The sequence below is a fragment of the Nomascus leucogenys genome, chromosome 2, assembly GCF_006542625.1.
Source record: "Nomascus leucogenys isolate Asia chromosome 2, Asia_NLE_v1, whole genome shotgun sequence".
Taxonomy (NCBI): domain Eukaryota; kingdom Metazoa; phylum Chordata; class Mammalia; order Primates; family Hylobatidae; genus Nomascus; species Nomascus leucogenys.
Window position 1 is genome coordinate 10,572,353 of NC_044382.1, and position 16,068 is coordinate 10,588,420.

Genomic DNA, 16,068 nt, shown 5'->3' on the forward strand with positions numbered 1-16,068 from the left:
CTAACACCTTGCTATTTAAAGTCCAACTGCTCAACTCTCCCCTGCTCACCCCCTGGCATTTCAGTGCCTAAGCACTTTGTGGCAAAAATGCATTCCAAATCCAAAACTGGAGGGAAAAGCTAACGTCGATGGTATTTTTAAGCATGCTGCAAAATTCGTGTTTCTGAGGGGTGGAGGTTGTTCAAGCACTTATGCTCTGCCTTGCTCTGAGCCCAAACACAACAAACACTCAGGTGCTGTGAGGGGCCCAGAGGAGGGCTCTTGACCCAGGTTCTGAATCCTGGCTTGGCTACGTTTTCACCGTGGGAGCTTGGACAAGCCACTTCTCTCTGGCTCTTAGTTTCTGCTTCTATGTAAGGGATAATGAAAGACTCTTAGGGCTCTTGTGGGGATTGTCATGATTTATTTAGGCAATGTGGGTGAAGTTTTAGCACGGGCCTGGCCCTTGGTAAGGGCTCAATGCCTTAGGGTTTTGGACATCACGTCCTTTCAAATCAGGCCCATGGACACTGCCTGTTTTGGGACCCTCTGGTCCCTCAGACAGATGTGTTCCTGGGACATTAAACGTCTATATGGGATTTCTCACCTTGGTGTTATTGACATTTTGGGTCAGGTCATTCTTTGATTTTGGGCTTTCCTGTGTGTGTAGGGCATTTAGCAGCAATCCTGGCCTCTACCCACTGGATGCCAGTAGCACCTCCCCATCTACCCGGCGCCATGACTCATGAATGCTTCTAGTCATTGCCAGATGTTCCTGGGAGAGCGAGTTACCCTGGTAGGGAACCACCGGTCTGGACTTGGGGGAAGACTGTGAGAGCAAGAGAGCTAGTGATTGCACGAGGACCTTGCCTCTTTATTCAAATGCTGGTCACAGAGACCGGGGGATGGCAGGGGTGTGCCTGCCACCATCTAGGGCAAGACTCTGGCCAAGGCACAAATACAGGAAGCCAACATAATGATATCAACATTACATCCTTGCCACCAGTGAAATCTGCGTTTTCATCCTTTGATTCCCTAAAATAAGTCCATAGTGATTTACATGATTAAAATTTTTTTTCAGATTATGCATTTTCATCACAATTTCATAATGAATATTTGATTTGTCATCTAATCAGGGGGTAAAAAACATAATCCCTTAAGAGACACTTAATAACCATTTAAACTAATAAAGACTTGATTAAAAAAGACTGAAAGTGCTGTGTTGGGTAAATTATAAACTTTAAACACCTTTTTTTTAAAAAAAAAAAAAACCAACTAATTCAATGGTCAATTACATGTACCATGAAAAGGTTTTCAATGGAAAGGTTTTGTCTTTGAGGTGTTTTTTTCTAAGGCTTCTTTGCAGCAACACACATTCTGTACTTGGTTGAATCTTCTTCAGAAACACTGTCCAAATTTCTTGAGTGTTTTAGAAAAAATGAGCCAGTGGCTTTAAAGGAGAAAAGCCATATATCATGGTGGTTAGCTGAAAGGCCTATTCTGAGTCTCAACTTCTTGAGCCTTTGTATCCTTATCTGTATAATGAAAATAATATGATGAAATAGACTCATTGAACTTACAGTCTAGTGTGAAGAAACAGACAACCTACAAGAATAACAGTGTGAGAAAATTTAGGAGTGTGATATTTCCATAAAGGAAACACTAATGGTTGATGGGAGAGAGACAGAGGAAGACTTCATAGTAAGTACTTCTCAGGCATTTGAGCTGAGAACTGGATGACTACAATGAGCCAGTGACACAATGTGCCTGGATTGAGCATTTCCACCTTGCACTAGCAAAGACCCTCGGGTGGAACTAATCTTTGCACTTGTGCGGTCTAAACACCGGCCAGAGTGGATGAGGCAGAGCTTCCGGAGAGGATGGGGGAGGATAGGTCAGAAACAAGGCAGGGGATATACAGAGGGGCCCGTAAGCCAAGGTGAAAAAAACATCTGATTTTGATTCTAACTCCATGAGAAACCCTTTGAGAACATGGAATGATGAGATTTACAATGTATTAGGTTGGTGCAAAATTAATTGCTTTCAATGGCCAAAACCACAATAACTTTTGCATCAACCTACTAAAACACTCTCTCTGGCTGCTGTGTAGAGGAACAGAGAGCAGATGGCAAAAGAAGTAGCAGGGAGACCACTTGGGAGGCTGCTCTTGTAACCCAGGTGCAGAGCAAGCTCAGCACAGTGCTTGGCACATGTAAGCTCTCAAAAATCTTACTGATTATTATTTTTATATGCAAGAGAATTCCTTCCTTCCTTCCTTCCTCCCTCCCTCCCTCCCTCCCTCCTTTCTCTCTCTCTCTCTCTCTCTCTTTCTTGAGATGGAGTCTTGCTCTGTCACCCAGGCTGAAGTGCTGCAGTGGTGCGATCTTGCCTCGCTGCAGTGGTGCGATCTTGCCTCACTGCAGCCTCCGCCTCCTGGGTTCAAGCGATTCTCATGCCTCAGTCTCCTGAGTAGCTGGGACTACAGGTGTGAGCCACTATGTCTGGCTAATTTTTGTATTTTTAGTAGAGACAGGGTTTCACCATATTGGCCAGGCTGGTCTCAAACTCCTGACCTCAAGTGATCTGCCCTCCTTGGCCTCCCAAAGTGCTGGGATTACAGGTGTGAGCTGCTGTGCACAGCTGGTTCTATCTTTTTTCTAAACCTCAGTAGAATAAAAGCAAACTGAACCCCTACCTTACAGTTTTCTAAACAGAAGATTCTCTAGTCAAATATGCCCAGGAAGTCAAAGATCTTATTTCAACTGGAAGAGCCAGAATAATTTCAGATCCCTGTTGCTGTGTGTTCCCTGAAGATCTCAGTTGAGGCTAATTCTGCTTCCCTCCTAAAGAAGACAGACCCAGCATCTGGCCAGCTGGCAGTGTCCTCAAGGCCAAGTTTTCCTCCTAAGCATTAGATACATTGCTTTTCTCTCTCGGAGCTAATCAGGGACTCTGTTTATGGCTCCAGCTACATTTGCCACAAGGTCTTTGGACTGCAAAGGGAATCCTCATCCAACCCAATTAATAGCTCTATGTTGTATTTTTAAGCTGTCCCCCATCCAACCAATCCATCAACATGATTGGGATAGATTAATCAAGGCATTAACAGAGACTCACCAAGCTTTGTCTCTCATTGGAGGAAGAAACTGGACTATTTGGGCATGGGAACCAGAACCCTTTTGGAGTCCCTGAAGTCCCTAGCTTGGCTCTGCTAAATGCACAGACAAGGTGAGTTATTAATTAACAAGTGAGATAAATGCCGGAAGAGCATTCCTGAATCGTGTCAAACCAATTTGGATGGTTACGGGATGGGGAGGGAGCGGGAGGAGGCAGTGGGCGAGGGGTGGGTTTTGTCTGTTCCAAGTGCTTTGGACCGACTCCAGCGTTATTTCTCCTCATTTAGACCTGGCTGGAGTGCCTTGGACGGCATGCCCGGAGCTCAGGCCAGCAACCACGTCTCTTAACCCAAGGCAGCCTCCTTTGGAGTGAAGCAAGGAACCAAGCCTTGCAGATGGAGGTAGGGTGGGAAATACTGCTCTGCAGAGAAGCCAGCGTGGAGTCCTTCATTTAGAGAGGGAACTACAGTAACTGCTAGTGGCCTGAAGAGCCTCTATCAGGGGTTACTGATCACACAGATCTGTGGCTTTGAGGACACTCCATGGAGACGAGCTGAAGAGCCCGCCCTTAACAATGGGCTGCGCTTTCTCTCATGTCATGCTCCTGACACCCATACATGTGACAGTCCCTTTGCTATGCTCCCACTGAACTACTGCCATCTAATAAGATGGTCCATCCCTGTCACCTCTCACATGCTGGACTGTAATAATAATAATAATAATAATAATAATAATAATAATAACAACAACAATGTGTTTATCCGTCTTTGTAGATGGATAGTGAGCTCTTTGTGGACATATGTCATGTTTGCTTTAGTATTTCTAAAGGCTTATTTTCAGGGTCTAACATTTAGTAAACGCTCAACAAATGTTTGTTAAACCATAAATGAATAAGCTAATGAAAGGATGGATGGATGGATGTATGAGTGGATAGATGAATTCATACCCTAATGACAGAGAGTTAAAGGTTTTTAAACTTTGAAACAAACATCAGCCAACTCTCCACCCAAGAATGGAGAACTTCTAAATCATACTGAAGTCATTCACTAAGGACCTAAAGATATCTTCATGTCTTTTTTTTTGGGACAGGGTCTCAGTCTGTCGCCCAGGCTGGAGTGCAATAGCACAATCACGGCTCACTGCAGCCTCAACTCCCTGAGCAGGCGATCCTTCTACCTTGGCCTCCTGAGTAGCTGGAACTACAGGCGCATGCCAGGATGCCTGCCTGGCTAATTTCTCTATTTGTTTGTAGAGATGGGGTTTCACCATGTTGCCCAGGCTGGTCTTGAACTCTTGAGCTCAAGTGATCCACCCACCTTGGTCTCCCGAAGTGTTAGGATTACGGGCGTGAGCCACCATGCCCAGACTTCATGTCTTTTCAGCTACTTATTTCTTCCTGAAATAAAATTCCCCTCTCCTCACTGCACTCCTGTGTTCTGGGGGTTTTAGGGGAAAGGGTTTGGGGTGTAAGCACTATGACATTAGGCTGGGTCAGCCCACCGAGGGAAAACCATTATTTTAAAAAGTTTATCTCAAAATGTCATCTGCAGAGCAAACACATTTGTATCAGACACTCTGGGGTGCGTGGTAAAAGTGCAGATTCCTGGATCCTTTATCTGACTAATAAATCAGAACCTCAAAGGTGGGGGCTTAGAAATCTGACTTTTAAACAAGCCCTCCACACAGTCATGCAGCACTGAAGTTCAATAAGCACAAAATTAGAATCTTTGTGGTTGTGTACCCTGGAAAAATTATTGGCTGGGTTCCACCTACATGAATTCAGTCTCCTTTCTAGAAAATAATATTAATATTAATAATGTTAATGCTAGCAGCAGCCAATATGTGAGGGCATCTATGAGCCAGGTGTCTTGTAAAATACATCACATGCATTTTCTCACTTAAACTTCACACCAGCTACTGGCATTGGCATTGCCATGTCTATTTTACAGATAAGAAAACTGAGACTTTGAGAAGCAAAGTGACTTGCAGAGCTGGGATACAAAGGCTGACTCTGAAGCCTAAGCCCTCAATCAATTATGATGATACAGTGTCACCTGTTCAGAAATCAGGGGCGTGAAAGAGAAGGTGCAAAACATCTTTCAGTGCGGTGTTGAAATGGAACAGGGGGGAAAAGACATCTCTCCTAGTTTAGTAAGGAAGAAAGTGATGTGGGGTGACTGAGGACAAGCTCAGCCTAAAAAGGGCTTCCTCCTACCCCTACCTCCAGGCGATGTGGTTATGACATCACCTCCCTTGGTCTCCACTGTCACCGCTGCCCACAGATGGGAGAAAGCATCTCATAGGATTCCACAGGAGCTTCAGACTCACTCCTATGCCGGCTTGAAATGATGGAAGGGCTAGGGCTCCTGACTGTAAGTTCAGGGTGATAAAGGGGAGTGGGGAAGGAGTAAGGACTGTCTCACCAGGCCAGACGGTCTAACAATGCCTCCTCACCTTGCGGTTCCCACTTTTAGAGGAAATCTACACCCTCTCTCCTACCCCTGGCTGTGATGAACTAAATCTCACACCTCTGTCTTGGTGGTGATAATTAAATATTATCTGCCTGTCACTTGGTGCACATGTTTTGTGTATTCTCAGACTTTAATGAGCTGGTATTTGTCTTCTGTAAGCAAAAATATTTCTTTGAGTCTCTTCTTTTTCAAATTGGGGTGAGCAGTTCAAGTGAAGACCTCTCACTATTAAAAAGACAGTCTGCTGGCTGCCATGTCTGTCTGAACCATTTCCACTTCTTTTTAGTGGCCATGGGCAGGTATGGCTTGTCCCTTCAGAATCAGCCATTGCTTCCTGAGGTTACATGAGTGGCGGTCACATGCCTGGGGGTGTTTGGAGACTTTGAAAGCCAAGGCGGTGAGAAGGCAGGGCCTCGGCATAAACTGTTTTGGCGGGGATATTCTAAGGCAGCCTTCTCCAACAGGGATTTTCATCTCAACACTGCTCACTACAGAGCATATTTGAGTGAAAGTTTTCTCAATTCTTCTAAAGGAGGTACTTTATCCAGTACCATTCTAGATGCATAGGAGAGAAGTTAATTCATTACATAGAACGGATGGCTTAGGACAGTGGTTCTCAAAGAGGACCTGCATCAGCATCCCCTGCGTCAGCACTGCTGGGATATTTACTAGAAATTCAAAGTCTTGCGCCGCCCTCCCCAGACTTAGAGAATCAGGAGCTCTAGGAATAGGGCTTAGCACTCTGTGTCGAATCAAGGTGGTTTTGTCGCATGCTGAAGTTTCAGAACCACTAGTGGCCATAAAGTATTAGGGCTTAATTCTCTCACAGAGGAACCCAGGTTGAAAAAAGCCTGTTAAAGGTTTCAAATATCTCTATCTGTATTTGTATCTATATCTATCTCAGTTTAAAATAAAAAATATATATCCCTTCAAACAGATTCTTTTTTTTAAAGTAGAGTGTTTCTAGATGGAAAAGCGATTTGCCTTTTCCAGTTCACTTCGGTAGATAGCTCTATTATTTTGCTCATTCTTGAAATTTATAACAAATGTGTTCATTGCAGCTGCTCTCCGGGTCTGCATTCATGTTCTGCCCGGGTGCCTCTCTGACCCACTGCCAGGTTTATAAACTCACATAGCCCTTCCTGAGAACTCACAAAGCAGGACAGAGACTAGGGCAGAACTCCCAGCCCCACACCAACAAAACAAAAAGAGTGATATAATTAGTGTGCTGCAGGATTGAATCTGGAGTTGATGAGGAGCAACCTTAATATTTATCAATAAACAGCAAAGTGCTTAGCACACCTCCTAGGGAAGTCATTAACCGTAAAAAGGATAATCTACACCGAGGAATCTCCTCCAAAAGAAGAACTCAGTTAATTGTGAATTGCTTACGCCAGGTGAGAGAGAATTGGTGTCTACCCCTCTCACCCGACATAAGCAACTCTGAATTAACTGGGAGTTTCTTTTTATAAACACCATGCAGCCTTTTTTTTTTTTCTTTGTGGTTAATTACTTCCTTGGGAGGTTTGCTTTAATAGTTCCCATAACAAGGCCATTATTGTCTTTAGCATAATCACTGCCTCATTTGCTTTTGTGCCCTGCCTTTGGACTGCTTTGTCTCTGCCAGCCGGGGGGGATCCTGAATTGTGCCTGGGGCAACCCTTAGGCCCGGGGACCCTGTGAGCCTCTTTTAGCTCCATCACTTCAGGAATTTGGTTTTGGCCGGGTGGAAGCTGGGATCAGGGGTAGGGCTGGTGGGGAGGGAGGTGGGTAAGGCAGGGTATGCTGGGGAGACAGTCCCCCAGAGTTTCCTCTCTCCCCTCTGTGCGGCATTCCAGCCATTTGTTATGCTTTCAGCTGCTGACACCAGGAACAGGGAAGGGAGCCAGGAGAGCAGCTCCTTTCTGGAAGTAGAAGCTGATCTGTAAGCAACCGCTGTGCTCGGTGAAATCGCCAGGGAGGCATAAGGAAAAACAGTGAACCTTACCAGCAAAAGTCGTGCGATTCTGACTTGGAAAAAAAATGCATTATGTAGTTATGCCTTAACTTGTTAAAAAATGAATTCAAGTGCCTTCTCTTTTGGCTCGGTTTCAGGAAAGAGAAAATGAATGAATGGGAGCTCTGTAAACCACATCAGGTCTGTAAACTGTTTTGATTGTGTACTCCTATCAGTGTATGTACATCTGTTTATTTACAAATTACATACAGGCACAATGGCAATCATAAATTATGGAAACTGCAAAATACCCATTAAGAGGATGAGAAAAAATAAAAATAGAATATCTAATACTCTCATCCACCACCCCGATGGATTGCGCCCTGCTCTGGACACCACTGAAAGGACCTGTTGGGGCCATGAAGGCAGTGGCTGACTTTGACTTGGTCATTGATATTCCTAGAATTCAATGACTGGTCCAAGGTGGCACTAAATACATTTTTGTTAAATCAAATGATTGGACTCATGGATCTTCCTACACTCTGAAACAACCCCTGCCCCCAGTGAATTCTGATCAGTTAGTAATTTTGGCGGGGGTGGATAACACACCTGTACTGAAGTCTAGGGAACATTCCACAGTATTCTTAGGAGATCAGGTGGCCCACATGCTAACCCAACCTCATTTAGCCCCAGAATCCTAGCACTCCATCAGGAAGGAACATGGGGAAATTCAGCTCAGAGGTTTAGAATAGGAGACAGAAAACTTTTCCTGTAAAGGGCCAGAGAGTAAATGCTTTAGGCTTTGATGGCCAAGTGGTTTTTGTTTTGACTCTACTCTGACATGGAGAGTGCAAGCAGCTCTAGGCCAAACATAAACAAATGGGCATGGCTATATTCCAATAAATGGAGAGGTGTGGGTTAAGGGGTACAAAGTGTCAGCGATACAAGATAAATACATTCTGGAGATCTACCACATAGCATAGTGTCTATAGCTAACAAAGTAGCGTATACTCAAAATTTGCTAAGAGGGTAGATCTCACGTTAAAATGTTCTTACTACAAAAACTCCTAAAACCAAAAAATCACCCCAAAACAATAACCACAAAGAGAGCAGTGTGGCAGGCCAGGTCTCATCAACAGCTGAACAGGTAAGCCTCCATGACAACTGTTTTGGCACTGAATGAATGGTGAGGTTAAATATTAAAGGCAGAAAGAGCCAGCACACTTACACAAAGGCTGGAATGTAACAAAAGCTCACCAAGAGTCTTGTCTAGGCCTTTCCTGGGCCTTGAACCTTCACAAGATAATGAAGGAATTCTTACACTCCTCATACCAGGACCCATTGAGGATTAAACAAGTTTTACTGGGAGTCTAAAGGAACTCCCCAGACCTGCACACCTTAGTTGGAGACAAGATAAGGGTAATCACCCCTGGCACCAGGACCCATCTAGGCTAAGCAAATTTACTGAGGCTCTGGAGGAAGGTCTCCAGGACCCAAACCTCAGTTATAGATTAGATGGAATCAATCACTTGTGTCTTCAGATGAATGCACACTTACACGTAGACACATAGCTTAGAAGGTATATACACACTGGCAAACTTTGTAATTTTGAGTTGGTCTGGTGAATTATCTCTGGCCTTCTCCCTGTACCTGGGAGAGTTTATTTCTGGTTACTTTCCCAGTGTGTCTGCATCTTGTTATTGGACCTTGAAAATAAGCAGCCCAACCCTTGGTTCAGTCAACAGGAAGAAACTTTGGGAAGCGATGGACATGTTTATGGCCTTGATGGTGGTGATGGCCTCCCAAAGTGCTGGGATTACAGGCGTGAGCCACTGTGCCCAGCCATATACACAGCTTTTTATATGTCAATTATACCTCAATAAAGCTGTTTAAAAATTTATAAACATCAACATTTGAATTTCACATAATTTTCACATCATCAAATATTGTTCTTTTTATGATTTTTTCCACCAACCATTAAAAATGTTAAAACTATTCTTAGCTTACAGGCCAGGTTTGGTCCATGGACCATAGTTCGCCAACAACTGGTTAGAACAGACACTTTGGAGCCACAGCTGGGTTTGGGTCTCAGTTTTACTAATGAGTAAAACTGGTTGGATTATCTCGAAAAAGTTACTTAATCACTCTTCAGGCCTCGGTTTCCTCACCTGTAAAGTGACATCTCAAAGGGCTGTAAGGATGAAGGCAGCAGGCATTGCTTATGACAGCTTTGTGCGGTAGGTATAGATTGTCATCCTCATTGTCACTGACTGTTATCCCCAGCCCTGAAAGGTCTGGCAGAACCAGTGACCCTGAAGGCAGTGCCAGGGCCCAGCCACCTTTATGTGGCAATGGGCACTTGGGAATTCTCAGCCAGCATCAACCCCCAGTGCCCCCAGCCGGTGTCTCCCAGAGATCCCCCCGGCATAAGGACGCCTGTTCTCTGCTGCATTTGCTTCAAAGAAAACGTTACAACAACAACATTCGACAATAGTGCAGGGGAGGTCTTTCAGAAGAAAAATGACTTATGACAAAAGCATGGACAACGCTCTGCTCTTAGGGGCTGGGAATGAGAAGACGCGTGCTCACCTCCCTCATTATCCTTGTTATCAGCACAGGAAGTTTCCATGGCAACGTTGCATCCGGGCCCTCTCCAGCCGGTCTGGCAGACACACTGCCAGCTGTTCTGACCCAGTGTGCATCTCCCGTTACCGTTGCACAAGTCAGGGCAGCCATCTGGTTGGAGAAATGGAGAGGATGAGAAGGAGGGACATGAGGTCGCGCTGGGGAAGCAGGGGAGCCATGCAGAGGGGAGCAAGGCCGCAGGGCAGCCGCTGGGCCAGCCTCACAGTGGGGCCCGCGCCTGCCTTACACAGAGTCAGGGGAGCAGGCAACGCATGCAGCAGCAAGACAGAGTGGGGTCGCAGATGCAGGGGATCCCCAATGACAACTGACCTAGGTCAGAGGCAACCTTCCCAAAGCAGGGAGTTCAATGCACATCCCAGACAACTAAACCAGTGCTGAGCTGACAACCAGACTAGCTAGGCTGTGGTTTCCAGCCAATAGCTTAGGATTGATGCTACTGAAAAGAAGCTTTTCTTTCTTTCTTTCTTTCTTTTTGTAAGAAGTGCTCTTCTGTAGAAGAGAAAAAATTCCCTATCAACCCAGGATGGAGGCAAAGTGCCCGCCATCTCTCAGAGTTTTAAAGATATATTTACATAGGATTATCATGAGCTTCTCATGACCAAAAACTGGATGGTTCTGCTGGGCTATTTTCATATGCTTGTACAGGTAATATTTAGTTTTAAGGGGCACTTAAAGATGTTGGCTGCTTATCACTCAACCTATTTACGGCACAATTTAAAAATACTGCAGGATTCGAAGGCTGTGGAGGGGATAGATGCTGGGTGCCATGAATCGGGGAAAGATAGAAAAAAATATATATGTGCTTGGGGGAAGGGTGGTGGGATGGGGTAGTTTTTATTTTGTGGATTTCTTTTCCTTTATTGGTGTGTGTGTGTGTGTGTGTGTGTGTGTGTGTGTATGCATGCACTCACGTGCCTGTGCAAAATCGGCTGCCTATGTAATTTTCTAATTACTCCAGGACCCAAAACAATTGCAGCCAGCACTCTCCTGACCTGAGTTTGGACATAGGGAGTCTGGGGGAGGAAAGTGGAGAAAGGAGGTGCACTAAAGAGAGATGGGAAAGGTCTCACTAGCAGAGCCTCCGTGGCTCTTTATAACAGGTAGGAAAGAAGCAGAGAACTACTAGGATGTGGCCACACTCACAAAACCTACGTGCTGGCAAGAATTCCTAGACATGTTTTCATTTTTCTTTCTTTTCACAGCTTTATTGGGGCATCATTTACACACCATAAAATTCACCTGTTTTCAGTGTACAACGCAATGACTTCTAGTAAATTTGCAGAGTTGTGCACTTGGGATATGTTTTCTTACTTAATTTAAATATACCCCAGTGGCCATTAATTTACTTTTCCCCAGAAAGTAATTTCCTTGAATATCTATCTCGAGTCCTATCTCTACCTCTGCCACCATCTCTGTTTCCATCTTTTTCTACGTCTCTTTTTAAACTACATAAAGTGCAGGCTGGATTGGGCCATGGTAGAGGATAAAAAGCTTTGTAATGATGGAGGTAATTGATTTGAAACCTTCCTGGCCCAAATCTTGTGGATGAAAAGCATGCATCTCCCCTACTCCTCTCTCCGGTGTTCAGAGGCCTTCACCTAGCATCTTCCTTCTTTTCTCTTGAGTACCCCTTATGAGAATGCTGATAAACCTAATATGTGCATATGGCAGTGGTGGGAATTTGAGGGAGGGTCTCACTCTATCACTCAGGCTGGAGTGCAGTGGCATGATCACAGCTCACTGCCACCTTGAACTCCTGGGCTTGAGTGATCCTCCTGCTTCAGCCTCCTGAGTAGCTAGGACTGCAAGTGTGTGCCACCATGCCCAGTGATTTTTTTCTTTTTGATTTTTAGTAGAGATGGGGTCTTGCTATGTTGCCCAGGTTAGTCTTGAACTCCTGGCCTCAAATGACCCTCCAGCCTCAGCCTCCCAAAGTGCTAGGATTACAGGCATGAGGCACTGTGCCTGGCCAGTGGTGGGAATTTAAAGGCATCTTCCTAAGAAGCAAGGTCTCAAGGGTATGCAATTAAGTTTTACTTCTTTAAGAGGAGTTTCACACTTCAGTGCTTGCTGCAGCTCATCCTTTCCAGAAGGTGGTATTGGATTAGGATCTGAGCCAGGAGTGCATGCAACAGAGGAGACCTATGTGGGACAGTCCCTAGGGAAGCCAAGCTGTCTTGAGAGGGCAAACGAGGAGACTCTTACCAGGGAATCCGTTTTCTTTTGTTGCGCAGCCTGGCACTAAGTCCAGCAGGCAAGTAAAGCACCAGTGTTTGCACACCTGGAAAGGCTTGTTTGGTCTACACACCCCTCCTCACAAAGCCCAGATTCACATTTCCATGCTTTTCCTGACTGTGGCCCTGCCTGGGAAACCCCTGTTCACTTCATACCGTGAGAAGGTGTGTGGAGGAAAGCCATTCCCAGTTGCAGAGAAATGCCACAGACATTTCTGCAGGAACAAAATGAGCTCAGTAGGAAAAGCCCAAGGGACATTTCACAGGTTCTCAAGGAAAAGAGAATTTCTCCAACCTCCAGCTACCTTCAGCTTTAACAATTTCTGCTGGTAGAGTTTTGGGGAATGGATCACAGAAAATACACTAAATGACAGACCTACCAACATTTGCTCAGCACGGTATCTATTTGGTGGAGTTTTGTTATTTAGCTACTTTGAGGTCTCATGTCTGACTAAATTCATGTCCAATGTGTCAACAGAAGCCTCATTGTATAGGAAACCCACGTCCGCTACATCAAATTTAAATCTGCAAAAAACACTAGCATGTCAGTCAGAGATACGCACTCAAAATACATATATTTCCAGATTGAATGAGGCTTTTTTTTTTAACCCCTTCTCTTCCTCTCTTGCTTCCTCCCCAACCTTCCCCTGCCGACCAATTGAAGTGAAATAAACAGACCACAGTAGCAGGTTTTCTCCACATCACATGAGGAAGATGAAAACACGAACAGTAGGAAGCTGGCAAATCTCTGAGAAGTTTCAGGGCAGCTGGGAATTAATGGACAGGACTTTGCTTTTAGCTTGAAGAGGAAGAAAACAGCCCTGGTAGGTGCATGGCGTTGCTAGGCAACCCCAAGCTAACCCCAGCACAAGTTCATTCTACTGGTGGCCTTCTGAGAAGGCGATCCTTTGTAAAGTGCAAAGCCAGCTTCTGCTAAAGGAAAAACAAAACCTAGGAAGTAATTAGTCTGGACGGCAAAATGGGTATGAGGTAGAGGCTTTTCTCTGGAGAGGATGTTATAACTGAAGTTGGATTGGGCTAATGGGCTTATACTGGGGCATCCAAGAAGTCTCCTATAGGAAGTCTTCTGGATTTCAGGCTGGTACTGCCTGTCTCCAAGACCACCAATATAAAGCCCCTTGAAGCATACCCGTTTGGTTCCTCTTTTATGGAGCTAGAGAGAACTGGCTGCCTGGAGACTACAGGTTCTATCATGACCCTATACCAGTTCTCAACTAAGGCAATTTTGTCTCCCTATTTCTCTTCAGAAAACATTTAGCATTGTCTGAAGACACTTTTTATTTTTTATTTTTATTTTTTGAGACGGAGTCTCACTCTGTTGCCCAGGCTGCAGTGCAGTGGCGCAATGTCGGCTCACTGCAGCCTCTGCCTCTCAGGTTCAAATGATTCTCCTGCCTCAGCCTCCTGAGTAGCTGGGACTACAGGTGAATGCCACCACATCCAGCTGAATCTGTGTGTGTGTGTGTGTGTGTGTGTGTGTGTGTGTGTGTATATACACATTTTTTTTTTAGTAGAGATGGGGTTTCACCATGTTGGCCAGGTTGATCTTGAACTCCTGACCTCAAGTGATCCGCCTGCCTTGGCCTCCCAAAGTGCTGGGATTACAGCACTCCAGGCATGAGCTACCGTGCCCAGTCTGGAGACATTTTTGATTGTCACAATTTGAGGAGGGTGCTATTGGCATCTTGTGGGTAGAGGCCAGGGATGCTGCTCAACACCCTACAATGCACAGGACAGGCCCCACAATGAAGAATGATACAGACCAAAATGTGTATCATTCTTCAACTGTGCACATTCTCAACTGTGCTAAGGTTGAGAAACCTAGCCCTAGACATAAACCCTCATGAGATCCAAGATTTGGTTGTTTGCTGTTGGATCCCAGAGCTTGGCCTGGTTTTAGGCACATAGAAGGTGCTTGAATGAATAAAAACAATCAGGGGTGCTATATCTTTTCTGTCTGCCTGCTTCATATCTATAAACTCTTCTGAGAGTCATGGGAAGATAATAGAAACTTCCTCTCTAAGATCAAAAGTCCTCTTCCCAGGAAGAATTTTCAAGGATGCCAGTGATATTAATGGGCTAGTTCTGTCATATTCCAACCTATATAGACAGAGCTGATGTGGAAATTTGGGATTTAAAAAAACCCACTTTGGGAGGCCGAGGTGGGTGGATCACCTGAGGTCTGGAGTTCAAGACCAGCCTGGCCAAAATGGTGAAACCCCATCTCTACTAAAATTACAAAAATTAGCTGGGTGTGGTGGCAGGCGCCTGTAATCGCAGCTACTCAGGAGGCTGAGGCTGCAGAATCACTTGAACCCCAAAGGCGGAGGCTGCAGTGAGTCAAGATCATGCTACTGCACTCTAGTCTGGGTGAGAGAGTAAGACTCAGTCTCAAAAAAAAAGAAACAACAACAACAACAACAACAACAACCCACACCCTTATATTCTGATGGCCCCTAAATCTTCAGCTCCAGTCTTCTGACCTCTAGACCTGAACTCCAACTTGCATCTCAACATAGCCATCTGTTCCCAACCTGTACACTCATAAGCATCTCAAACTCAAAAGAATTCTGACTCTTTACCTTTCCTCCCCACAAACTCTGACCCCTTGAGCAGCGCATGGCGCATCCAGGTATCTACCTCATTGCCCACCACTGAAACCTTGGAGGCATTAATTATTCCCCTCCTCTCCTACCTTCTCTTGTCTCTTCTATCTAATTCCAACCAAGTTCTGCCTAATTTTCCTCTTAACTGCAAGAACCCCTATCTGTCCTTCTTCCTAAATATCTTGGAATCTGTGCTCTACTTCCACCCCTACTGCCACCGCATTAACCCCAGCCGCCCTCATCTTTGGTCCAGATGCTTGTCAAAACCTCCTAACTGGTCTCCCTGCCTCCAGTCTTGTACTGTCATCCATCTCTCACATTCTGGATGCTGCTGGAAACACTTCAATAGCTTTCCACTGACCCATGGGCAAAGTCTGAAGTCCTTAACTGGGCTTGCTGACTTCATATGAACTGGCTCTTACCACATCAGCCTATCTCAATATCACTTTAGGCTTTGGTTAGACTTAAGCCACTCGCCCTTTCCTTTTCACTTTTCTCACCTCCCTAACTTCAATACATCTTTCAAATCCCTACTCAGAAGTCATATCCTCCTGGAAGCTTTTCCAAAGCTCCCAAGCTCATGCCAGCAGCACCGGTCATGGCATCTTTATCCTTTCCTTTATGTGGTACTATCCGCCCTGCTGTATCACAATTGGCTAGTGCCTCCTTGATGCTTGCTAGGCCATGTAGCAGCCCTTCCTTAAGACATTTTACTGTCACCTGCTGGAAAAGTGTCATAATAAATGTACCCATTGTCATTACCTACATTTTGAATGGTGCCCCTACTGTGAACCGAACAGCTGCCCCAGACGCTCCTGCTGTGGTGTAAAACTGTCAAGGAGGGACCATGTCTAGTTTGTTTACTCTTGGATTGCCAGTACTCAATAAGTAGTTGGGGGAAATGATGAACGAATAACTCTGGCTGAATCCAATGCCTTTGGCAGAGTGGAAATGAGAGAGTTTCCAAGACTCTACACATAAAATTCCAACCACTAGAAAAAAAAGTCTGTCCACACAGTTACCAGGTAGGCGGGCTTTTTGCCTTAACAAAAATTAGGC

At 45.1% G+C, this 16,068-nt stretch overlaps 1 protein-coding gene across 9 annotated transcripts in view; it reads right to left on the bottom strand.

Annotated features, from left to right (window-relative positions):
• Positions 1 to 16,068, bottom strand: part of TENM2 (teneurin transmembrane protein 2) — a 1,389,831-nt gene that overhangs the window by 93,323 nt on the left and 1,280,440 nt on the right. For all 9 annotated transcript variants that reach the window (XM_030825348.1, XM_030825333.1, XM_012505108.2 and 6 more), the window contains one exon: positions 10,092 to 10,238. In XM_030825348.1, coding sequence (XP_030681208.1) covers positions 10,092 to 10,238 — 147 coding nt within the window. The remainder of the gene's footprint in view (positions 1 to 10,091; positions 10,239 to 16,068) is intronic.